The 26789-nt window shown below is 45.9% G+C and overlaps 2 protein-coding genes across 2 annotated transcripts in view; one reads left to right on the top strand and one right to left on the bottom strand.

Annotated features, from left to right (window-relative positions):
• The first annotated feature begins 376 nt into the window (after positions 1 to 376).
• Positions 377 to 17397, top strand: alx4b (ALX homeobox 4b). The gene is made up of 4 exons (XM_056598309.1): positions 377 to 1059; positions 8301 to 8617; positions 13821 to 13949; positions 14256 to 17397. Exons 1-4 carry the CDS (start codon positions 723 to 725, stop codon positions 14574 to 14576), a joined length of 1104 nt encoding a protein of 367 aa, XP_056454284.1. The 5' UTR covers positions 377 to 722; the 3' UTR covers positions 14577 to 17397.
• Positions 17398 to 23307: 5910 nt separating this feature from the next.
• tspan18b (tetraspanin 18b) overlaps positions 23308 to 26789 on the bottom strand; it is a 31966-nt gene continuing 28484 nt past the window's right edge. Inside the window, exons 8-9 of the mRNA XM_056598310.1 lie at positions 25683 to 25766; positions 23308 to 25389 (exon numbers count right to left, since the gene is read on the bottom strand). Of these exons, the coding sequence (XP_056454285.1) occupies positions 25342 to 25389; positions 25683 to 25766 (132 nt within the window). The 3' untranslated portion in view covers positions 23308 to 25341. The remainder of the gene's footprint in view (positions 25390 to 25682; positions 25767 to 26789) is intronic.

Consider the following 26789-nt stretch of genomic DNA (forward strand, 5'->3'; position numbering starts at 1 on the left):
TTGCTATATTTCAATATGGTTTATGACACGTGACACCTGAAGTAAGCCCTTCCATGCGCTTAACGAATTAATCCTCTGCACCAAACAGCACGTGTGTCCCATGTCAGGACTCAGGAGTGACCCTGCGGGGGGCTCTTAGCCCATCCGCCGAGCGGCCCAACAAAACATTCAACTCGCAAAGCGATGGACCTGTGTTGGCACGGGCCTGCGTCGGGCCTGCACTTATAGCCATCCTTTAATAGCATTAGTGTCATGTGTTGTGCCTCCCGCGTGTTTACCCCCCCCCCCCCCCAGAAAAAAATGAAAAAGCAGCTTGCCTCCTCCTGAGCTTGACCTCCCATCTCCACTGAGTGCTTAATAGTGGCGGAGGGGCTTAGCAGAGGCCAGCATCCAGTCTGTGGAGCGAGAGGGTCGAGGCAGCACTGTGTGTAAGAAGGGCGATCGAGGCGGTACCAACTCCATCACGGCTTTCCTCCTTTACCCCGACGAACCTTAAGGGGGATTTGAGCATTTGTTCAGTCTACGGTCCTCTGGAAAACATCTGATTCGTTGCGTAACCAGTCCCAGATGCGCCGCTGTGGAGTGTGTGTGCGCGCATGAGTCGGTCGGTGCGTAACAGTCCGGAGAGAGTACCTGTGGCGCGTGCGTAACGGGGTTAAAGAAGACGAAGAAGTTTGGATTCTCCGTTTCACTTTTTTCGCTTTTTTTTTTTTGTTGTAGGTATGAACGCAGATACGTGCGTCTCGTACTGCGATATGACATCGATGGATTCATATTATGGTGCGTCCGCCCCGCAGGGCAGGGATCACCAGGCCAACCCGTTCAGGACGTTCCAGACGAGCGAGACCAAATACAGCCCCACTTTCCTGCCCGGTAAGGGACAGGCGTACGGGGAGAAGTCCCGGAGTCCTTACCAGCAGGAGTGCCAGTCTTTGGATGGCACCGAGGAGGACACCTTCAACAAGTACCACCACTTTATGCAGCGGCCGGCGTGCAAAACTCCTCCCGAGAGCAACAAGCTTGAGAGCGGACACAACGGATCGCTCATACCCTGCTACGGTGAGTTCAGCAACCGCGGGGATCGGAGGGGTAGAAGGACATCAAGATGCGTAGAAGGGAGTGCGATGGATTAATATGCAGTAGAATTGGATGATGGAGTGAGAAGACGGTTCTGTAAATTATATTAAATGAGGTTGCGTGCGAGCCGTGCAACATTGTAATGTTTGCGGCTTTAAACTGCTGCAGCAAATTTATGTAAAATATTCCTCTTTTTTTTCGATTTTTTTATTGGGTACATTTTTCAATTGAATAAACGCTGCTCTTCAATTATATTGTACAATACTAAAGCATATATATTTAAAATAAATAGATATCGATAGGCATTTATAATTCCGCATATACGTGCGGAAAAGTTTGAAATTGAAATAGCCAATAGTCGACCTATTTAAAAAATGTCTAATGGCTTTTGGTTTGAAGTCCTCTTCCAGCCCTACCAGGTTCATAGTTTGTTCTTCATCAATTAAATGATGGATGAGGCGCAGGACGTTTCTGGGATTGGTTGACAATTAAGTGGTTGATTGATAACTATTCTTAGATGATCATTCTCCCGGTCGGCCAAAACCTTTTCTTGAAACTAATCCACGTTCAAGATTTGTGTGTAGGCTTCTGACTTTTGAAAACTTAAATGTGATGTTCTACTACAGAACCCGCAAGGGACAACAGAATAAGTTTAGGCCAATATGTATTTTAATTTATTAACGTATAGCCTACATGTAAATCAAACTGAGACAAAACTGCAAATACCAGGCCTATAGTCACACATTTTAAAACAATAAAACGCTAACCCTAACAACGAAATTAAGCCTTCATTGATATGCAAATTATTCATTATGGACAGGATCATGCTTGGACGTCTTAAATGAGATGGATGATATAGTTTGGGTCAGTCTTGATGCAGGTCACCGTAAACTAAATATGATGATATGGTGCATGCAGGCCTATGTCTGTGACACCCACCACACCCCGCGTTGGAAAAATGATTGAAATCAATCATCAGATGTAAGATTTTGATTAGCAGGCATCAAAACACACATAAATCTTGACTTGCACATCGCGCGACTGACGTGGAGCGGAATGCAATCGTCGTAATTGTGTGCGGTGGAACCCGATACATTTATCTGGTTCCACATGTTTAGTCTGAAAAAGACCCCAACACACACACACACACACACACACACACACACACACACACACACACACACACACACACACACACACACACACACACACACACACACACACACACACACACACACACACACACACACGGTGTATATACATTTATTCAAATGATTCAACTTGACATTAATGCAGAATTTGGAGGTGCATCAAACATATCTTGTGTAGACCTTTGAGCTAAACTTACTTGGCGAGTGCAGTGACAGCCTAATTTGTCTTAACACCAACCTAAAAACCAAATAGACCATCATCTCCGCCGAGGAGCGCTCCACTCTGTTATTATTTTCAAATGTTGCAACCAGATGAAGGCCCCGTGGGTCTGGGAAGATAAGCTGGGGGCCAAACCCTAAGGCGTCAGAGGGCTTGTGTTTTGTGTGGTCCTCAATGGGGGACATGACTACAATGCTTCACTCTCATCCTCGCAAACACAGCGTGTTGCACACATGCAACTTTATCTGTTACTTTATGAATTGCGTTTGTTGCGTTATGGCTTATTCATGATGTATATTATTATATACAATCTGTAGTAGGTATATTTATTCACTATGAATTTATTTATTTTGTAGATATTTTATTTATTTATTTACGTTTATGAGTCAGTCATACTGTATAATGAGGTCAGATGTCAAACTGAAAACCACTTTCATTACACAGTCTGTCTTTTACAAATGGTAGTACTTTACACCTGGGTGTGTCATCGGTGCAATATAAACAAAAACAAAGCTATAATTACTAACCTTGAGGCCCATATTAAATATTACAATAATAAACACAACAGTTAAATATGATAGATTTGATAAAATGATGCTGTAAAGATAATATATTTACTACTCTGTTGAAATCCTTTTGTATTGCAACCACATATGGCATGAATTTAGTCACTTTATTTAAACTGTTCCGAAATATATTATTTTGTGGATTTCTTTCAAGACGTGTCTGGTGTTTGTTTATCAAACAGCTTCTAAATAATATATAACTCAACCCCATTTAAGAGAGACAGTACATCATACATTCATAGGCCTTTCCCTGCAACTTCAATGTGTCAGCTGTGCTGCTAATACATCATGTGAACGTCGTTGATTCACGCCGTCCTACAAAGCGTAAACCCAGTATACTTTGTCACCTATGAACGCAGTTAAACCTGGAGAACACATCGTGTGCATGGAGGCTTTTGGAGGAATGCAGGTCAGCACCGCAAAAGCGCTCCACATTAATCAGAGGCAGATGTGCATCACCGGCTCCTTATAGCCCCAGTTATTATTCATATTCCCCAAACACAAGCCCTGCAAAGTCACGGAGAGTCCCTGAGATGACAAAGTGGGGCTGGTTTACGTAACCCTGTCTCAACAATACCTTGTGTAAATAATCAGAGTCAAACGATGGTGATTGCCTCTGAGTAATCATTTGAGACAGCCAGAAATGGAAAAGAGCGTTTCCTCGGAAACGGATGTGGGCCCACTTTGAGATACGTATGTTTTCAAATCGACACATGAAATACCGAACAATATTGGTACATTTTGTGAGTTTCCCTCGAATGAACTTCCCCGCTCTCTGCATATATTCACATGCACACCACACGTCGGTATCTGGAGAAGCAACTGAGGGAAAGCGATCCAACATGGGGATGTGTCCTCAGAGCCCACTGAACCATGTGGTTACGCCTTGGGGTCTCGCTCTGGGCCTGGGGATTACTGTGCTACTATCAATACTCACGCACTACACCCCAAAATATGGCTCACATGGCCTGCAGAGTTGGGCAACAGTTGTCAACAGTTGTAAACTGTTATGCCCTGAAACAAGGCAGAGTAAACATCTAAGAATACAAATGGGAAAATCGTTTTGTGTTCAGTGATCCAATGTGTTGTGTCAGTGACAGGACTACATTACTATGCATTGTATTGAACGAAGTCATAATTGTGCCACATGCGTGTGTCTTTTTACTGATTACTAACACAGTGTTGGTTGTAAATACCAGCCATAAAAAAATGGAATTTATATAAAAATTCAAGATATTTGAAGATATTACAATGCTTGATAAATTGAATCATAGATTTCAATAAAAACATGATTTGTGTTCTCTGACATTTACAGATATAAGAGATTTCCTCTGTCAAATAACTGTTGCCTCTGTGATTGGTCATGGGCAGTCCCCAAAGTTTGAGTGAAAGGATGAGAAGGAGAAGAGAGGAGAGCCATTAAGAGAGCGAGAGCAAATGAGAGTGAGAAAGTAACATTGAGAGGGAAAGAGAGACAGACAGAGATAAAGACAGAGGGAGAGAGAGACAGAGACAGAGACAGAGACAGAGAGAGAGAGAGAGAGAGAGAGAGAGAGAGAGAGAGAGAGAGATAGAGACAGAGACAGAGACAGAGACAGAGAGAGAGAGAGAGACAGAGAGAGAGATAGAGACAGAGAAAACAAGCTTTGCCTTCTACTTCCTGTCTCCCACCCCGCTCCCCCGAACGTATGCTCGCCAGAAAAAGAAACGATTTGGAAATTTCAACCAGGTGGCGCATTTCACTCCCAGCCTCTTGTGTTAAGGCTGGCCTTCAGTCTTAATCTGCCCTCGCCAATCTCTATCAGAGGCTCTGTTAGCTCTGGTGGGTTCTCTTCATGCATACACACGCTATTATATGCAGATATGCATACTTCCTGTCCCATGAAAGGACTGATTGATTACTGATTGATTCCGAATTTTGAAAAGCAGAAATCTTAAGTTCATTACAACCTATTTTTGGAAATGAAAAAGCCAGGTCGAGCCATGCTAAAGATGAAACACATGGCTTAGACAGTTCTTGTTAGAGGTTTCCCTAATAGCTAATGGTGCTAAACCAGCTTGACACATAACTGCATAACTTTTTTGTTTACTCTCGTGTCGTTAGATGAAAATAAAAAAAAATTGGTGTGGAGGTTCAAAAGGAAATTTTTACAGTGTCTATTTATCTTCAGTAATTATCTATTAAATGGCCAGATAGGATTTTATTCAACCCTTATGTTCAATCATTGCCACATTTAATTAGTCATCGCTTATTATACAGAAATTAGGGTTTGGGAATCTAACAGAAATCATGAATTATCTACTATAGTAATTATGCTTGTATTGGTTACTGATTGTTATAATTATATTACATGACACTACTTGACCTCAGACAACCTAATTCAAATTATAATGCCCAAAGTATTATCCAAATGATATTTCTGTACATTTAACATAACAATAGACGCATACACAATTGAGCATATATATATATATATATATATATATATATATATATATATATATATATATATATAGATATATTTTTATATATAGATATTTTTTTTTTTTAATAAATATATGAAATGGCGGGACTGAGGCCGTGAATACGTCAAATTATCAGGAGCTGAGGTTGACCAGAAAGGTTCCATCCTCCTCATGGAACCTGCATTCCTGCGCGAGCGGCTGCCATTGATCTCCCCTACGGAGCATCTGGGAGCTTCTTCCCCGACCACTTCCAACAAGGAAGTGACATCACTTCTTATGATCGATGTCTCGAGCCTCACCTGAATATCGTCCAATAAACAATTTACCCGACGGCATGGCTGCCAATCAACGGTGGGTAGCGCCTCCCAGATTAGACGCTTGAATCATTTGTGGTATCGTGCTTTATTGATGCGGTCGTATAGGGGGTGATAACGGGAATGCTATCGTGGCCAGCCGAATTCTGATTTTTTTTTTGCTATTTTAACAGAGCCTTTAAAACCACTCTGTTTAAAAGCATTCCCATCCCAATTTAGTGTTTGGTCATTAACCCTTCTCCAGGTAACTAATTTATTGTGTTTTTTTTATTTGCCTTCTCTTGACCCTCCCTATCCCATTCCATAAAAACCAAGAGGGTGTCCTGTTGCTTTACGGCCATTTAAATTACACTTTGATGTTTCCTCTCTGTTTTCGGCAGTGATTAAATTGCTGACCCTAGTAAATCTCTGAACTTTACTAACTGAAGAGGTCTGAGGCATGTCACAGGACTGCTTAAGGGAAAGGCAAGTTCAGCACATAACATCCTGCCTTCATATGTCATATATACATCGTGGAGGACTGTAGATCTTAAATCCAAAACACATTCCAAGAAAGGCAAAAACATAGAGTCAACGCACCGGAATCTTGGCTCTACAAAATAAAATAGTGTTTGATGGCTGTGTTCTCGTGAGGATCATACAGAATGCTCAGCAGGAAGATATTTGTGGCAAAGGATTTCAGCCAACATGGGTGTAACAGAGCATGAAAGATGGTGCTTGCCGCTATACAGAATAACAATTTTATAAGGTATTTATTCATGAATATCTGCAAGGGAGTCGTGAATGCGTGGTCGGGTCGATCTTACAATCATTAATATTATTCTGAAATACACTGGACATCCACCTCCACATGTGTCTCCCTTTCCCAGATGTACTCGTTGCCCTAGCAACGCTGGATGCCTTGCTCAGTGGCATAATTGATTTTCTGTTCCACAGATGCCAAACAGGGACACAAAGTTGGCCGGACCTGCCTCTTGAAATTGCCCCAGGGCTTAGAGAAATATACTGTGGGTTAGAATATGAGGCATCCATGTGTGTGCGTGCGTGCGCGTGTGCGTGTGCGTGTACGTGTGTGTGTGTGTGTGTGGATGATGTCAGAACATCTGCCTCGGTAGAGACTGTGAGAGAGTCTGACAGGTGGGCCACAGCGATATAAGGGTCATGACCCCCAGCTGAGCGAGCTGTAGTGTTCCATTAGTGTCTCGGGGGGGGACAGGTCTGAGGAGCAACAAAGGGTGAGGGGAAGAGCGATGGTTATTGACGTCTCAATGTGGCGCGGAAAAGTCATTTGCAATTCATGAAAACAAACTTGGACGTAGTAGTGGAGAGAGAGACCCCCCCCCCCCCGACTTCATCAATCCAAGATGAAGCTTGTTAAAGCCCCCCAGATGAGACGTCATCTCTATCTGCTCAGACATAACGAACACAGAGGTCCTGGACTCCAGTGGGCCGGGGGTACCAAAGCAACACACAAGGTTGTGTTGGTTCTTTGAAACCAACGATGGACCGAGTCCATGAACATGCCTTGCTCATGGGAGGTTCAAGTCTTTAATGGTTCCCGTGTCGGGAACTATCATGACACGCAGGTTCCTGACCCAGAGCCCGGGACAGGAGGAGAATGTGCAGCAGAGGCAGGAAAGGAATCAGAATACAGAACTCACTGTTGTGAGCCTGGCCCCATTCACAACCAGAGAACCTTCTGCTTATTTATTCACACAGCTGTTTGTTTATTGAAGTGGATCGGCCGGCTTTCTTCATCTCCTAAAAGGAAACCAAAAAAAATAGGCTCGCACACAACGAGACCGGGGCCAACAGAGCTAAGTCTGTCACCCACCGAAAAAGATTGCGTCCCTCCAAATTGAAGGTGACAAACACGATGTTGTTTACAAGGTGGAGAGCGCAGTGGTGCGGTGGTGGCTGCGGTGGCTCCGGTATACACAAGGCCAGCCATACATTGCTCAAGATGGAGCAGAATTCGTGAGGTTCGGGTTTCAGATGGCGTGATTGGGCGGGGGGAAGCGGAGCTGGGGGGGTGGGATTGGCGACGGGGAATAGGGGCTTTGTCGGAGGGGGCGGTGTCACAGGTCACGCCAATGCGAAGTGACATACCTTTCAAACAGAAACAGGCCCTTGCTTTTCCTCTTGTACTTTTAGACCCGGGCGTGATGGAGACGGGGCTTTTTTGAAAATAAAACCTTAGAGAGGTGATGTAAGCTGAGCGTGAACGTCGTTCAGCGTGGGGAGTGTACACAGGAGTAAACGCAGACATGTCTTTGAGTTGTAAATTAAGAAACCGTCGGGGAAATGAGTGGCCTCATTTAGGAATAGATACAAACATCCTTCATATTACTCACTATACAAATTAACCTTTGGTAAGCACACTAAAAACACATAATAAAATAAAAATAACCAAACTAGCCACCAAACTGTCTCGGACCTTGTGCATTGACTCCGATGCATCGCTATGTCAAAACATTGCTTAATTAACGACGCCATTCATTCACAGCCAAGGACAACGGCGGGCTGACCGAGTCCGAGTGCCCCCCCAACGCAGAGGCCCCGGGGATGGAGGGCAGCTACCTGAACCTCAAGGAGACCGGCATGAAGACACAGCAGCTGGAACGGCCGGGCTCCGACCTCTCCGGGCCCCTGGACAAGAGCGAGCCCGAGAGCAACAAGGGCAAGAAGCGGCGCAACCGCACCACCTTCACCAGCTACCAGCTGGAGGAGCTGGAGAAGGTGTTCCAGAAGACCCACTACCCGGACGTGTACGCCCGCGAGCAGCTGGCCCTGCGGACCGACCTGACCGAGGCCCGAGTGCAGGTGAGAACAGAAGGGGTTACTCCTGGTCGCCGAACCCAAGGTGCATGACGGGTTCATTTAAGGGTAGCCGAGATGGGAAAATCATAGCTCAGGATTGGAACGACAACATCTCAGGAATCGTTATTTCAGGGGGGGGGGGGCATGCGTGGCATGGGTGCAAGTTGTACTGCATGTGACTTCATCCGGAAGCAGCAACTCCGTGACCCTTGATTTTGGAGCTGGTCTCTAGTTTTCCCTAGTTTGAGTGATATTCCTCAACGGGGATTGGAGTGGTGAGGCTGAGCTGAATCATTGTAGTCCTGGTTTTGTTTGCATGTCAATATTCACTCGGGGAACGAAGAGAGGCCTGGAGGAGCTGGCCTCTTGACAAGAGCTTTTTTTTCCCCCCGCAACAGCAGACAGCATGGCTCATTGTTCCCCGCTCGCTCTTCCTGCATGCCAGTTTCACATCGGGAGTGGGACGGGTGGGACAGAGCAGCAATACCAAACACTATTAACTGTTACATGCTGCAGACTCTGTGACAGACTCTGTTAAAGGAGGTCAAGGGTCAAGTGTTTCCGAGCGGTGTTCTCTTCCAAAACCCCTCTCAAGTCTGCTTCAACAAACAGCCTCAGTGGACGGAAAAAACACACTGACACGAACACATAGGAAAACAATAGCTCCACCAAAAAAGTAATGAAACCTTTTTTGGCGAGGAAGTAACTTAAGAAAACACTGGGGATGACAGTTTCAATTTACAATCCCGCTCTGAGACATAGTCAGGGACGGAGAACCTGGTCTGGCGTTGGTTGGTACAGTGAAGCGAGTGCATTCACGTTGTGCCTGCACACAGAGCTATCTATTCCCACAGATGAATATAATTAACCCACAGGTCCAACAGGGGGACAGCACAGCTCACTTTAGTCGGTGTGAGGTTTGACCCATGCTTTTTAAAATCATACCTTATAGCTCCACACAATCAAGACAAAACCCTGCAATTTCCTCCCCAGACCTGTCACGGCAGAGCCCAGGGTTGGCTGGTTGCTTGTGTACCATCCAGCACTGGGAAGGTTGACAAATTCTAAATGGAATCCTTTTCATGTCAGTGAAGAGCGACGATTGTAATGGAGTACAGTGCTGTTTTCTCAAGGGCGAAATACAATTGTCAAGGTCCTCCACTTTCATCCTCAATTTGAAGACGCCGGTCTTTATGCAGTAGACAATTTTCCATAATCAAATCTTTTGGCTTCCATCCTAACTCGTTTATCCAGTGCAATTTGCGCTCAACCTCAAACTTGAACTTCACCGTGCTTCCCGTTTCCCTAACTTTATGGAGGAGCAGGCTGTGCGTCTGAGTGACTGGCCAGGCAGTCTATCAATCGCGCTGCCTCGTATGACAGAGATGAGGTGAGACGGCTGGACTTCAAAGCCCCGTTTGGAGCTCTGCCCTCCCTCCCTCCCCCCCTCCCTCCCTCGCTCCCTCCCCCACCTCAGACCCCTGCTTGCTCTGGAGCATAAATAAAGCTCTTTAATGGCACTGTAAGCTGTCTTTTGCTGTCAGCATCTTTGGCAATTACTGTATCACCGGTGAGCACTTTAAGCCCAGAGAGCTCCGAGCAAACCTTCCTTGCAGATGTCTACTGGGTAAGACAAACAAGGACAGCGACCGGGGTTAAAGTTTGGCCCCTTTTCGTAGTGTCAGAGCGAGTAAAGAGATAGTATATCCCAAACCACCGCCATTACATCAAACCAGCACACAGTGTGGCTGATGATGACTAATAGTGATCTATGTCCATTGGAATGATGCCTTCGAATGCGAAGATACCGCGAGTCGCCATTGGAGCTCTACGGGTGTGGGGGGAGCAGGAGACACATGGAACAACCCCCCCCCCCCCCCCCCCCCGTGCAGATGATCTCGTCTTTAAACTATTTGGCTGGCGTCTCGACTTGACCGCCATTCAAAAGCCTCTGAGAAACATGACACACAGACCCGTGGAACCAAGACACACTGCACGCATGTGCTCAGGTGTTGTTGGTGTAGAACACACAACATCGTTTTTTTAAAAGAACGCAAAACATTTGGTAGATGTAGACTTAATTGGCGCTACAGTCAAATGTTTTCATTTATAATTGCGCTACATATATAGGTCTTCTGTGCAAGGCTATGTGTTTATGCGTGTGTGTGTGTGTGTGTGTGTGTGTGCGTTTACATGTGTCTGTGCGTGAGTGTGTGCGTTCATATGTGTGCGCGACAGTCGGGCCGCTGCTTGCCTGCACGCCTCTGAAAGGTCAACAGGGTTGGCGGCGGAAAGCCGAGGGCTTAGGCGTCAGGAAATTAAACATGAAATGAAAACAAGCTCCAGTTTGAACATTCTCCCATCTCACTCTCCAATATCCCCACTTCCCCCGGTCCACTTTGGGGGAGGAAGAGAGACGCAGACGGAGGGTTCCAGGGGGAGGAGAGGGGGAAGGAGGCAGGCCTTGGGATGGAGGACAGAATAAGAGGATAATAATAATGAAGAGACGGCGAATTAGCACATGGATTATTTAATGGACTAATGCAAAACCTCAAAAGAAAATGTATTGTGCATTTTAAGTACATTTTGTGTTTATATTCATTTATAGCTATTTATATTAGTATATTTATTAATATGTATACACATACAACGCCCTACTTTGACTTAAGTTAGGCCTTCAAGAAACATGGCCATACTTTGCAATGCATACTGGCAGGGCCGTTGCGCTGAATTGTTGACGGGGGGGGGGGGGGAAGGAGCAATTGTTGACCGGGGAGAACAATTGTTGACGGGGGAGGGGGGGGGGGGGGATGGGGGTACTATGGTAGTACTATGGGCTGGTGATATAATAATAATTTAGAATATTTTTTTTTTTTTTTTGTGGGCCCCCCCTGGGCTGTGGGCCCCCTGAATCGTCATCACCTTTCACCCCTTATCGACGGCCCTGCATACTGGTGAAGGGGAGCTGGAAGAGAGCAGTCCTCAAAGGTCTGCTGGGGAAAAGGTTGTTGTGTTGTCCCGATCGCCTTGATGGGAAGAGTTCTGGCACTGGTCCTTTCAACAGGATTCCGTGATCATTTGATCAATGGTTGCAAATTATTGCAGTCATCTCTCACATGCCACATCTTCATGAAAGCATCTTGAGCAGATCTCTTGGAAGTGTGCTTCCCAATGTACAAGCTTTAGTACAAAGTGTTACGGTCAGATACAAGCCTTAATAAACAACTCGGGAAAACTTTTATCAATAGCAGATCCTCAAGATGGCTGGCTGTGGGACATAACATACGCTCTGAAACCCCCTCAAAGCACATCATATAACTCTGAGGGCAAGAAGCCTGTGACCTTGACATTGGGGTTCAATGACAAGCGAGCTATCGGTTTACATCTTTGTAAGGGTGGGCTGTCTTCTAATGTCCCTGGGACTTCCATATAAGGTGTTTACTGTGAAAAGGAAGCCAACAACTAGTTTCATCCCTTCACAATGACGGGTTTATATGCATTCCTTGGTACTTAGCTGCCCTTATCTGATTTGATTAAAAATCCACCGCAAAATCCTGACTTAAATCCGCAGTGCAACCCTATAGGCTGTGATGTCGGTGCATACAACTCAAAGACATCATATTTGAGGTAGGAATTTGAACGTTACAACTTTTCTATTATTCAACATTTCATTGTGTGGGCGTTTGTGTGTGTGTGTGGGGGCATGCATCTATGTGCGTTTAGACTGTGTAACAGAGAATGACATACGAGGGGAGGGATTTCAAGAGGTTGAGTGAGGGGAAATTGCATGTCAGGGACTCTATAAAAACCACAGGCTGATTGGGCTGGGAATCTTCCCGCAATCCAAGTTCAAACCCCTGTGATGAGGCCGGATTGAGCTCTCTCTCTCTTCCACGCTCACCCACCCTCTCTCTCTGTCTCTCTCTTTGAAGAAGGCTCTTCCTTCTCCCTTGGGATGATAGTATTCAGACAGCCAGCAAATAAATACCGCAAAGAAATATGCAGAGTCTCACTTTAATGCTGTGAACTCTGATGTGACAAAAGCAATCAGAACATGAAAACATGTAAACGTCAAAACTGATTGTGTAAGCAAATGAAAAGGGAGGAAATCTAAATGGAAACAGAATTTATTTGTTAACGAGATATCTACACAACGTTTAATCTTTTGACAAAATCTGACAGAAAATCCAAAAACATTTTGGTAAGCAATCAGTCACCTGAATGGAAAAACAACTGAAATAATCTAACTTCTTTGCTCCGAATTGATGTTGGACGTTTATGAACGGATCTTTTTCAGCTCTCGCTGTAGCGTACAGGTCAACTTGTTTTCAGGTGTATTTTGGTAGAGGACACTAAACCAGGGTGCAATTGTGTACTTTCTTGTGGTCTTCCAACTGTCCTGCATATCTATAAGTTCTTGCCAACTCCATACTCTCCTCATCTCCTCCATATTGTCCAGGCCATGCGGCCCACTGAGTTTCAAACACACCTCATTCCGAAAAAATGAAAAAGTTATCGAAACTCATCCAAAAGAACGTCATTCAAACTCACCATTGAGCATTGACCGCTGAAAGCACGCGTGTAGATGTTGACATATTATGCTTCTTTAGGTACCAAGAAAAAAAAAAAGGGAATAAAAGTCTATCTGGCCGGTCGCTTACTCTTTCTTTCAAGTAATGTGCAGAAGGAGTCATCCTCCCCTCCATTCATCAGCTGTGTTGACATGCGAGAGAGAGAACACCTTTCTGGGAGTGATTTATGGACCACGGTGGGCCCAGATGTGGATCCGTCTGCGCTGGCAGAGTGAGGGGGAGGACAAGATGGTGGGCTTTTTTTCAAAGGCAGGGGCAGAGACGGGCAGAGCCAAGGGGGGAAGACTCAGCGTCTTCACATCAAGAGATCTTAAAGACACGTCAAGCTGTTAAACCTGGGCCTTGACATGTGCAGGGGGGGGGGGGGGGGGGGGGGGGGATTTATAGTCTGCTCCGTCCTCTGGTTTTCCATGGTTTCTCCATCGCTCCCTCTCCCTGCTGCCGAGTGGACTGATACGGTGCCATTTTTGCTTCTGAACAACATTGGCCGTTGTAGTTAACATGGGTTTTAAATGAAAACAAACGAACATAAAAAGGCTGGTAAAAGAAGAAGAAAATGAAGGGCATACCGTGGATATTTTCCTGATCTGATATTTTCTCTCTCTCTCTAAAAGGTGTGGTTCCAGAACCGCCGCGCCAAGTGGAGGAAGAGGGAGCGCTTCGGGCAGATGCAGCAGGTCCGCACACACTTCTCCACCGCCTATGAGCTGCCCCTCCTCACACGACCAGAGAACTACGCACAGGTACGCAACGGTCGCCGTCGGTGGATTGTGTTCAGTGATCTTCTCAGATCCGCTCTGGGTTTCAATCCAGAGGAAGATCTGACCCTACGCTGTTTAGTTAGTTGGCAGTTGGTATCCAAAGTGAAAGCCCCTCTGAGTGAAAACAGCTAATTAATGAGCAGGAAGGGGTGAGGAAGCTTTGCTAATTGTACACATGGGCGAAACGACACCCAGTACCTTGGGTCTGGTCGCCGACCACACCTCAGCCCCTACAACGCCCTGTCCCCCGTCACACAGCCCCCCCTAACGCCTGGTCCTCTCCCACAGATCCAGACCCCGTCATGGATCGGGAGCAGCAGCGGGGGGTCCCCGGTACAGGGCTGCGTGGTCCCCTGTGACTCGGTCGCCTCCTGCATGCCCCCTCACCCCCACGGCCCGGGAGGTGTCCCGGACTTCCTGGGCGTGTCCAGCCCCGGGGGCGGTCACATGGGACAGACGCACATGAGCAGCCTGTTCGGGGGCCCGGTGATGGGCGGGGGCATCAACGGCTACGACCTCAACGTCGAGCCCGACCGCAAGTCCTCCAGCATCGCGGCGCTGCGCATGAAGGCTAAAGAACACAGCGCCGCCATCTCTTGGGCGACATGATACTCCAGACCCCCCCCGACGCCAAGCCCGCCCCCCTCTCCCCGCCCTCCTCCTCCTCCCCCCTCTCCCACAGGAACGGCCCCCCCCCCTTCTTCTCCGGAGCGGAGTTTGGGAGGCGTCAAGGGGGAGGAGGGCCGGCCAGACAGCACTAATGATAACGCAGGGCAACGGACCTGGAGGAGGGGCCCCGTGGAGATAACAGAGGTTACTCTAGGGAGGGACAGGCCACCGATAGCAACACAGATAACAGCCTGACAATGACAGTCAGCAGGCACCGAGAGAGAGAGAGAGAGAGAAATAGAGATGCTACTTTGAACTTTGATTGAGGTTTTCATTGAATCGTGTACATTCTTCATTCCTTAAACTCTCAGGTTTTGTAATTTTCCAAATGGAGGATGATGGATGATTCCTCCTTCAATGGGAGTCGTTTGCCTATTAGATGACCTGGTTCAGATGTGCAAGGCTGCTTGCACAGGGGGGACAACCGTCCATTATATCACGTAGACGCCTTGCCTGGAGCGGAATAACAAAGTGTTTTCACCAGCTAACATCTAACAGATATGACACATTCAGAACCCTATTGTTTGCTGCCTTCCATAATATATTTTCCTCTTTTCCTTTCTTAAACATGTTCCCAAAGCTCCTCCCTCCAAGGCACATATTTGTGTGACTCACCCAAATCATAAATCACTAAACATCCAACCCAGAAACATATAAAACAAAAACAGGGATACTCCACAGCACCAAGGGTACGTGGGAGTTTAGATTTCTGCTGCACACTGCCCAAAAGAACAAACCAAATAATGGAACCAAACAGAACCCTTACTTTCACCTCATGCTCTGCAAAAGGTAAGGCATGTAAACCTTCACGACATGACAAGAAAAAACCAAGTTGAAAGCCTGAACGCAAACAGAGTGCAACTGATGAAGGGCAGACATGGCTGGGCCAATTTAGTCAGGGAGGACGCAGGCGTTGGATTGGCAGTAATTTCAAACGAACGTGTCATTTCCTCCCCCAGGCCTGCCTCCAAGGGCTGCCTTCTCCTGGGTACTGGGGGGGGCTTCGGGTTACAGGAAACGCCGTCTGCGCGCCGGTGCCAGACGGCAGGCCCCTGCATAACACACAGCAGCAGCCTTCAACACCAACTTACCCCGCCTCGCCCTAATCAGCAACCAACAGGAGTAGACTCTCCCAATTAGCGTCAAACCACGGCGTCCAGCCGCCGCGCAATCACCTAGGAGAGTACATCACGTCGCAGCGTGCTGCTGCCGCCCGCGTGGACACAACGCCACCCCCCCCCTCCCCCTCCCCCTCCCTTCCACACGTTGTAACGACCAATCAGTGTGGGGTTTCAGGAGGGATGATTTCCCATATTCCCCGGAGGCACAACGTCTGTCCGTGCAATCTGTCACTGTGCGGGGGAGGAGGGGGGGAGGCCGTGGGTCCCGGGTCGGTGGAGGCTCCGGGAGCGTTCTGGGAAGTTTAGGTAATGCGATGACATGAGAGCGGAGAGGCAGGAATGCCGTGAGCCTGTCCAGTGATTGCTGGGATGTCTCTGTGTGTTAGCCCCTCTCTGGAGGACGGCTGTCACCAGAGCCGCTCGGCATGCTGGGGGATAGAGGCTGGGGGCTTCATTAGCCTCCGGGCCGATCCCGGAGGCTGCGGAGGCCTCACATTCCGTGGCATCCCCTGTTGGATCCTGGCTCCCCTCTTCGTTCCCGTCACCATGGCGACATGGGTGGACCCATCACACTGCCTTCAGCCCAGTTTTTCTTGGTTTCGCTAAAAGCAAACTGACATAATACATTTCTGGATAACAGAATAAAAAAACACCCCAATGAAGCCATACATGTATTCCTTTTCGCAGTGTTGATAATATTTGTAACTAGTAACCTGATTTGAACCGTGCAAACCTAACCCTAATATTTATTCCGCTAATCATGTCTTTAACAACCACAAACACGGGCAGTCGTTTTACAGGACGGTATATTGAGTCATTACTAAATAAAGACAGATGTGAAGAGGATGAGAAAAATGTGGGCTTTTTTTCTAAAAAGCAATGCGAACAAAAGGAATGAGTTAAATTGTACAGCAGGGATTTGATAGGTTAACTGCTCAGAATGTAGTACTATTTGTAGTAGTATTTGTAGTACTACATGTAGTCATGTGTAAGAGCCCCCCTTTCCCCCCAGCATTCCACCAATCAGCAGCTTCCTCCATGTTTATACTACTGAGAAAAAGCAATTAATCGTTTTTTTGTATTAGCATATTGTGTGAATGTGAGTTAGACTTTTTTAATTTGTTTTTTTTGTACATTTGTTTTGCTTATTATTTGTAAAATAATGGACCTCTCAATGCTAAACCAAAAACGTATTACAACATTGCCAAGAAATGGAAGTCAGAAAAATGAATTTCTGACTGACAAGTTGCGCTGGATACATTTGCTTTTCAAACTCTTTTTTTATTTTTTTTTGTTATATTAATCATGTATTTCAATTCCTGATATTGTGTAATATTGTTCCACTGCAGTAAGTTATTGCACTTACAATGTTGAAGAGACATGATTGACTTGCATTGGCGTATTGGTCATTCTGAAGCCAGAGTTGCCGTATAGAATATACCTTTAAGAAATGGGCTCCATGGCTAGCATCGCTGAGTGACGCTCAAAGTGCTGGTACTAATGTTTGTAAAGAAGTTGCTGTTCAAGTTTGTGATATCTTGAAATAAATTGATCTTATTATTTACTGAATAATTAAAAAAGGGGTTCTTCTTTTAAATAAGGTATCCGCAGATGAGGGCACATCGTCAAGATACACACAACCGCACAGACGCACGCACACACGCTACTCAACAAGTCAATCACAGAGACAAGAACACATGGGATGGGATCGCTTCAGACTTTTTAGCAAACACTTAGTTTCACAAGGACAGAATTCGTAGACAGAAATAGCCGCCATCAATCAAACCCAAACGCATCTTGCTCACTCATGTTGTCTGAGTGTGCGTGCGTGCGTGCGCTCGTGAGTGAGTTGTGCATCGTTGAAAAATGTAATGCGTGCTGGAGAAGAAAGGTTGAAGATGTGCAATTTTTCACAGCAGTTTCCAGATGGGACGCTGGGGCGATTATGCCCAACGTGAAGGATCTAATGCCTCAAACGGACGTTAAACACCACCAGGTGCTCTTCCCGGACCACACGCTCCTACACCATGGTCACGTTCAGGGGCAATGGTATAGTTATGGTTAGATTTTGACGCAACGCAGTGATCACGCACTCATTTCGACGCAGTCGTGAACCTGTTTTGGTTCTTGGTCGGGTTTAAAATTTTAACGTTGAAAGAAAAACTTTAAAATGGCGGCGTTTAGAGAAGTGAGAACCGGAGAAGCGGATTGCCGGAAATGATGTAGTTAGCGGAACAATCCCAGCCCTTGCTGCTGCGTTGCCTCGACGCAAGGTTACGATTTTTGGGAGGCTGGCGTGAAACCCACAAACCCAAAAACATCATCATCTCAATCTGATCTATAATAAAAGTAATGTTTGAGTTGCAGTGCAATTCAAGGCAGTACATTTTCCACACACACACTTGCGTACATTTGTGCATGGATCGGGTTACAGCTGAGGAGGGCCACAAACAAACACGTCAGATTGCGAAGTTCATTCCATGGCTGACGCCGTTCTGTCTCTCCATCCTGAACGTGGGCAGCAGGGATCAACAAGCCAGCGCAGGGGAAGAGCAGCGACCCACTGTGGCCCTTACAGCACTCGTTAAACATAATAGGCTCAGCCAGGCCCCCACTGACACCCCTAATGGAGGCCTCGGAGAGGTTAAAGTACCATGAGGAACATTAAGGTCCCTTCAAAGTTCACCCCCCAAACCCTTACAACACTGGATACAGGCTATGGAGGGAAAAATCAGGAGAGGTCCAATTCAGTATTCCACCTTTCCTCCCTTCTTTTCCATTTGTCGGTGTGCCAATCAAACTGCTCCATAAACAAATTGCTGCGATCTCGACGGGTGCTCATTAAAGGGCCGTCATTAGCGAGACCGGGGTCGTAAATCCGCACTTAGATTATCTTTTAGCGAGACATCTCTAATAGGGTTGCCGGTTTGATTTGACACCCGAGCCAGCGGTGTTTAATGATCACATTTACATTGCAATAAAAATGCTTAGAGTACTGTAGTAAATCCCACAAATTCCTCCCACACACTTTTTTGGCAAGAGAAATAACTCCAGAACACTGTGGATCTCAGGAACACGGAGCAGAAGCCAAATGACTGCGTGATCAAAGAAGGAGCCAATGGGATCTCTCACCGAGGGACTTGTGCGACAGGTAAAGTGGCACAAGCAGAAGCAGAATGTATGAGCCAATGAGCGAGGAGTCCAGCTCCCTTACGTGACCCCGAAACCACAACTTGAGTTAGGGGAAAGCCATATAGAAGATATATGGATGCTGCTGTATGGAACATAAAAGCAAATGGCATCGTCTGCCGTGGTCATAAGTCTCCAGGCCCAGATACAAGTGCAGGAGAGCAGCGAGGAGACAAAGCGCGGCATAAATTAACAGAATTCTCAGAGGAAGTCAACCCTCAGAATGACGCTAGTAAACGTCTTGAAATGAGCCGAAGTTCACTTAATTAAGATAATCTGCTGTCGGCATTTACATTCCAGTGATTTTTGTCATTGCTCTGTGATACCCAGCCAGTGGCAGACCAATGCTAACCGATAGAAGTCTACGGATGGCTCCATTCCCATGTCACCTTCTAATGGTCCCTTTGGCAGTTGGCCACTGCATAATAACTACAATCTCCTCCATCAAGGAATTAGCTCCGTCTCTGCACTCATAACGCCAAACACAACTGTACTTTAGGTACACACTTTTGTCCTGTCTGCATGACAAAAACAACATTTCGCTGCCTCATTTTAACGATGACATGGTTTCCATACTATTCTGCAGGGGTAGACTTCAGCTCCAAGGAAGGAAATTAAACCAGGCTTCTTCCCATGCCTAGGGGCTTATCAGTGTGCGTTGTTTGGGCTGCGGCCTTGTGGGTGAGCTCTGCCTATATTTTCCCATCGGTTGCTAGTAAATGCCTTTGTGCTGCGCTAGTTGCCCATCAGGCATCTCTGTGGTATGTTACCATGGGGACAAGTTCCTGACGTCTTGCATCATTCCATCCCCAAGTCCCAGCCATAAAACTGTGCTTTACTGCCACACGGAAATGTCTTTTGTGGCTTCGTGACATGCGAATGTCAACAGAGAAGGTATAAGGATTAAAAGTGGCGCCGACACATGGAAGTAGGCTGCTTGCAGGGTAAAAGGAGGCGAGTGAGCCTCTTCATCATGGGGCGAATGTGTTAAATCAACACCAAAAGGTTCGGGTCTTTCATTAACACAATATAAAAAGAGAGGCAATAAAACTATTTGTTTTACTCCTAGTTTATAACGTGGCAGAGGGAGACTCCCAGCACTGTCTTCTAAGCCCGCGACAAAACAAACAAGGCCCTTGAACTGGCTTTCTCTTACTACTATAATGAATTTTAAGTACCCGCCATAACATTAATGGTCACAAAGTAGTTGGTTAGGGTGTTTGGTGGGGAGGTCTCTTTTGCCCCTCGACCTTGAACCAAATAAGCCTCTCTCGTTACCTTTGGAAACGCTGCAATCGGGGTAGTGTGACTAACCTCCTCACCCCAGCCCCTCGGTTGGGCCATTGCTGGGCCTCCCCCACAACATGTTTCCAATTAGGAATCCGGCCAATACGGGGTGGCAATGCGTCCCTCCAATTCATCATGCTCTCAATATTCAGATCTTATTCCTTTACACATCAAGCACTCATCCACACTTCCCCCCCACCACCACCACCCACACCACCACCGGCCCTGTCACCAGATCTCTTTCTCTTTGCAGCTCTGGGGTCAGAAACACTGACCTCTCCTGCGGAGGTTGATGTGAGCTTGGGTTTCTTAGGTTCTTGATTGACAGGCCGCGCATAACAAACCCCATAACAAAAAGCCCCCCAGAGGAAATGAGTGTAATGAAATGATGACATATTCACTCCACTTTAAGCATTGTCCTGCTATACCATGGAACAGGGGGCGGGGCCAGGCCAGGGGCGGGGCCTAACTGATAGAACGTCAAACCCCGGACCGGAGATATTGTAAACGCGGACTAAACTACGAGACGTTGACTGCCTGTCAACAGAACGACCGCTGGTCAGGGAGAATTATCTTTAGCTCGATGCGGTGTGGTGCGCACTCGCCTAGGGACAGAACCCGGACCAGGTCTATTTGTAGTCACCAGTTAAAACCCGGTCCTGTTGACGAAAAACACATGGCCCTAAACGACTGTCGGGACGACAAGAGGGCTCTCATGGAAGAGGTGGTGACGCTCGGTCTGAGAAAAATCCCATCCAAACACTCATTTCCTGCCAGTTAAGTCACACTTCCTGTTTCATGCTGGGCCCATCGCTCGTTCGGGGACACAGAAACCGCCAAACCGACGTTTGAGGACGAGACGTATTCTGTGGGACGTTGTCAGTTCCACCACAACAACCGGGCTTTGTCCCGGAACACAGCTCATCACAGAGGAGCTGGCTTCCAATGAACTGAACTACGCTACTCAAGGCCTTTCTGCCTCTGCCTCGCCGTCCATCAGAGTTAGGAGGCTTCGTCAGAACTGAACAAGGCCACTCCAGCCCTTTCTGCCTCGCGGTCCATCAGAGTGGAGCAGGCTTCCACTGAACTGACCTAGGCTGCTCTAGCCCTTTCTGCCTGGCAGTCCATCAGTGGAGCTGGCTTCCACTGAACTGAACTATACTCTCGCCCTCTCTGCCTCTGCCTCGCAGCCTATCAGAGTGGATCTGGCTTCTACCGAACGGAACTGGGCTACTCTAGGCCTTTCTGCATCGCAAGGTTGTTTCTTTTTCTCTGATTATATTTCTGTTGCAGAGTGATCCTCAGAGTTATGAGGTTGGGGGTGTTTGGGGGAGAGGGACTCCCAGGCCCCACCACTCCACCGGAACTCACACCTTGGGCTGTGGATAAACACAAGGGGGAGATGGAGGTTTGATGTGAGAGCGGGGTTCGTACATGAAGGGGGGAAAAGGACTTTTGTAATCCTCTGGGAGTCCCAACACTCATATATCAGCAAGCATGAAAGTTGAAAAAAGAGATGGGCGTTAGTGTGGGGTGGGGTGGGTGGAGGTAGAATAAACTGAACACACCGTTTCCAGGGAAACACATCAATCCGCTATGCTCTCGTCTCACTCTCCGGTCTGAATTTGTATGAGCAGATAATAGATACTAAATAGATACTAGATCTATTAGATATCGTACTATACTATAGGCGCTAACACATAAAGGCTACATGTATATCAGTGACAAAATAGCTACATGCTAAATACTACCATACAGAGAACAAACTATGTCATGGAATTACTGCAATGAAATAAACATAATCTAGTCTGGACACATGAGATTTCACATGAGAAAAATAAGAGTTAAGCATTACATACTCCTAAACTCTCCCCCCTCCCCCCAAATCAGATTTAGACATTTTGCGCTAATGGTTAGGCTGTGTACTCTAATGTTGCACTAATTGACAATGCGGACAATGCTTACAGGTTGACAAGTTCGAGCTAAGACACTCAATTTCTAACTTCATCCAATTTGAGCTATTGATCTCAACCTCGGACCTGCTTGTAAAAAAAAAGCGATATCTACAAGATATAAATAACTCAGATATAATAAGTTCAGGGTCCCTGGGAAGTCTCCAGCATACCCACGCCGTACCGGTGCAGACGGGACTGATGATCGCGTACCTAGTCGAACACTAATAGGACACGTGTGGGGTGAGTCCTGGGCGTGTGGCTGGCGTGTGTAAAACACTCAGCTCTGTAGCCCAGAGCTGACCACCAGTAACACTTAGCAGCTGCTAAATGCTCCGCAACATCTTGACCCGAATCAATGCCGACGTTACCTATAGGAGGTTACGGGGGGAGAGAGACTGACACACTTGGCCGCTACTGCAGGCCTGTGTTCTCATTCAGGACAACATGTGAGCTGCAATGCAGCCGAACGGCAAAGACACACTGTAGTAATTTATGGTTGTCATTTTTGGGCAGTCGATCCAAATTTTGCTTTGTTCGTCACAAATATTTTTGAAGGATACAATCTTGAACTCTAAAGCCCTTCGAGGGAACTGATTCAGGAACATTTTTGATGCCGAGACTCAGGGGAAGAGAAACAACTGGCAACATCTGGCAACAACACACATACAGATGCTGTTGAGGCCAACATGTGGCAAGTAACAACAATAGGTTAACCCAATTTAAATAATGAGTCAGAATTTGCAAAGGATGACTAACCTTTCTTAAGGGCGGAGACAAACTTTCACTGCTTGACATTTGGAAGAGAATGCAAACATGAGTCAATTGAGAATTTAATTGTTCTTCACCGGTCTTAGAAATGTCCCGTAGGCATAGCTCGTAACTTATCTAAAGTAGGAAGTATTCTACTGCCCCCATGTGGCAAGATTGTATATTATCACAATAAGGTGTATATCAAAATACTTCTAATTGTAGGGTTAACCCTAACCCTAATAATGCACTCGGCATGAGTTTTTTTTATTGAATAATGTATGAATGAATATCGCTTTTAACATTAACACTTCACCTTACCTTAGTTAAAATGAACTCCACTAGTAAACATTATTGTAATTTATTTCTTACCCGCGAAGAAAAGAGAAAGTCTTTCTGGAGGTCTTTAAAGAAGACTGACTCTCTCTTCGGCATGACAGCAAACCGACAGCATACTGACAGATCCACAACCCAACGTTTCAGGGGCCAGCGACAGCCTTGACAACCACACGTTGATTGATTGACACCCACACCAGAACCAATCAGTGATTCAGACGCCTGGTGCGTTTGTGTTTTTTTGATTAGATTAGGTAAAAATGAGTGAACATTAGTGGGTCAATGTAGTCTAAGTACAATATTATTATTATTATTATTATTTTAATTTAGGTGGAAACATGCGAGTGTTTAACAAATGTCTGAATCTGACACCCGTCCGGGATGATCCCTCACAAACCGGTCTGGTCACACTTAACTTTTGTATTTTGACATACTAGAGCTGTGTTAGCCACAATCTAACACAAAAAAAGAACTTGTCTGTCATATTTTTGGGATAGGACTATATAAAAACATGTCTACCAAGGCACGTGTCTGAAACCTGCAGCCAATCACCAAACAGAACAGGCCCCTTTCACAGGTGTGGCTCATTTAATTAATTGTTGGTCCGTTTTAATTAGGTATGGCAGTCAAATGTGGACATGAAACACCGTGTAGCAGCAATGACGTCCAGAAAAATAAAGCTGCCATGACTTACTCGACCACAGAGTGGCGCTGCTTCGACTGGCCAACTTGGCGATTGACGCTGCGCTTGCTTGAGCAGTTATTTAAACGTGAAAAACATTTTAAGCTGACCCATGAATTCATATTAATGAAGTAACCGCTAATCAAATAAATTATGATTCATTTTTTAAGACATGAATGTGTTTGAAATTGTGTTGTTAAAGTGGAAAAATGCAGAAAAACTTTTATTTTCTTGTGTTATGGAGCGTACATTTTTTGGTATAGCCTATGTGTAACGCAAAACCGGTGCCAATATGTGTATGTTGTTTTACTGTTTCTTTGTCTAATAGGGACATTAGATTAAAACACATTTACTCCCTCTAGTCACAAAATAGGAAACATGACAGCATTTTCCCCAGTGTAAGCCATAACATGTGCTATTGTTGTAACTTGACTTGAAAATTTAAGAAAACACAGGGACAGAGATTTACAACAGCATTTTATATCATTAATCTTTTCAAGAACCTAATACAAATGCATATACGTACATACATTTTCACCAGCTAAAACCACATATAACCACGATCGCAATAAACATCACTTTACAAATTGAAAAATAATCCAAAAAGTTGTTTTTTCAAGCATGGAGATGGTCATGAAGGGCCACAAACTCACATGCACATAAAAAACTAGTTCTCTCTCTCTCTTGCTCTCTCAAACACCTGCAAACACACACACACACACACACACACACACACACACACACACACACACACACACACACACACACACACACACACACACACACACACACACACACACACACACACACACACACAGCTTATAATACAGCAATTAAAACGGTGTGGCTGTAACAATGGCATGTGAAGATGGGGGAGGGAGGGAGGGGGGAGAGGGGGGAAACAACCAAAGTGTACACAAAACACACATTTTCCTTACAGTTAAGCCAACTTTACTCAGTATAAATATTCTTCATCCAAAAGTCAGTGCAGTGCCTTCTGCTTAGGCCTCACCTGGTCCTCATCTTACCCCCCCTCCCTCCCCCCCCCTCTCCGTCTGTTGCGGCGCTACGGCCGGTCGGCGTGAGACCTGGTCCACAAGAATTATGGTTGTTCCCCTTTGCTCAAACATTTCTTATTTTTTGTGTTGTTTTTTCGTTTTGTTTTTTTACATCAGTTTTCTGATCTCCCATTTGCTCTTAATTTTTTGTCACCCATGTACCTCAAAAGTCCAGCTGTGAAGTACACGAGTTTTAAAAAGGTTGTCGTGATCCTAACCAATTAAGACAATATAAAAAAAAGAACAACAAATTTACAAGTGTTTTTTTCTGTTTCTTTTCTCCTGATTTCCCTTTTTGAAATAAAAAGTTCCCGGATTTTGTCGGTAGTTCTACTGGATTCCTCTGAACAGACACATGGCGAATACCATGGCGAAGAGCTGCGAGAAAACAAGGGAGAAACAGTTAAGAACGTAGTCACGTATCACACAACATGCTGCCAAGAAACGTGTTGCAATTCCCTTTCTGACCCATAGATGGCAATGTTGTGATACACATTTACGAGGCTACTGTACATATCACTCAGAACATCCACACCGGGCAGCTAAAACACCTCTGTAATAAATATAACATCCATGGATAATATTCAGGACTTCTTCCAATTAAAAAACGCACAAAAGACATAAACATCCAACAAAAAGCAAAGAATAAAAAACAAATGACCGATCAGTACCTCGATGGTAAGCACCACAATGGCGGACGCTCCCGCCACATAGATGTACAGCTCAAAGTAGTCGACCACAGCGGAGTAACAGCCCTGTAAACACATCAACATGGGAAGCAGAGAATCAATGAAGGCCTGCTGAAACAGCATCAATCAGGTTATCGTCACAGCATTCACTCAACCACTCTCTCAACAAAGACCTTGTTGAATGGCAACAGGAAGTAGGGTCCGTCAACCTCATTTGCCTTTTAATAAGCGCTCTTTGTGGTTGTGAAATAGGAGACGGATGCCTTTGGGCCATCTTGTTTGCATCCACTGGCTTCCACAGGCGCTAGTGAACAGGTGGATACCACTGGAATCATCCATTTCTTTCCCCCTTGACATGAAATCAATATCCTGTGTGGGGAATAATATTCCACATATATACATTATATATTATACTGGTGATTAATAAACCAGATCATATATGATCTTACTACTTGGTTTGTTGACTTCAAATGCTGCATGTGTGTGTGTTAAGGTTATGGTATCAAGGAATGCACCTACGCTTATGGTGCCTTTCAATGTCAAAACACTAAACAGAAAACACATTTAAAACTAAATTGATTCCACACTTTTGCATTTGCGATGCAGATAAGTCTGCCAGCTCGCCAGCGGCTCCACACTTGACACCCACGGTGAGGCGTCCCCTGACACCCGGAACAGGGAAAAGCACTAATCAGCCATGAGTACCCAGCAAGTCCCTGGACAACAGCAGCAGCTCTCCTGCTCTAATTAAGCAGTGGGCCGGAGGACACTTTGGGGGAGAGAGAGAGCGAGAGAGCGAGAGTGCGAGAGAGCGAGAGAGAGAGAGAGAGAGAGAGAGAGAGAGAGAGAGAGAGAGAGAGAGAGAGAGAGAGCGACAGAACGAGAGAGAGAGAGAGAGAGAGAGCGCGAGAGAGAGTGAGAGTGAGAGAACGAGAGCGAGCAAGAGCGAGAGCGAGAGAGAGAGACTCCGGATTTGGATGGAATCAGAAAGATAGAGATCGGAATCAGAGAGGGACAGACGGAGATAGAACGGCATGGAAGAGAGACAGAGGGAAAGAGGAAGAGAGTAGAGAAAGCAGAACGATTTAA

The sequence above is a fragment of the Gadus chalcogrammus genome, chromosome 9 (genome assembly GCF_026213295.1).
Source record: "Gadus chalcogrammus isolate NIFS_2021 chromosome 9, NIFS_Gcha_1.0, whole genome shotgun sequence".
Lineage (NCBI taxonomy): Eukaryota > Metazoa > Chordata > Actinopteri > Gadiformes > Gadidae > Gadus > Gadus chalcogrammus.

Excerpts from the sequence above, each read along its gene's own strand:
- alx4b (XM_056598309.1), top strand. The coding sequence starts at position 723 with ATGAACGCAGATACGTGCGTCTCGTACTGCGATATGACATCGATGGAT. Across the intron at positions 1,060-8,300 it reads ATCGCTCATACCCTGCTACG|CCAAGGACAACGGCGGGCTG; the intron begins GTGAGTTCAGCA and ends ATTCATTCACAG. Across the intron at positions 8,618-13,820 it reads TGACCGAGGCCCGAGTGCAG|GTGTGGTTCCAGAACCGCCG; the intron begins GTGAGAACAGAA and ends TCTCTCTAAAAG.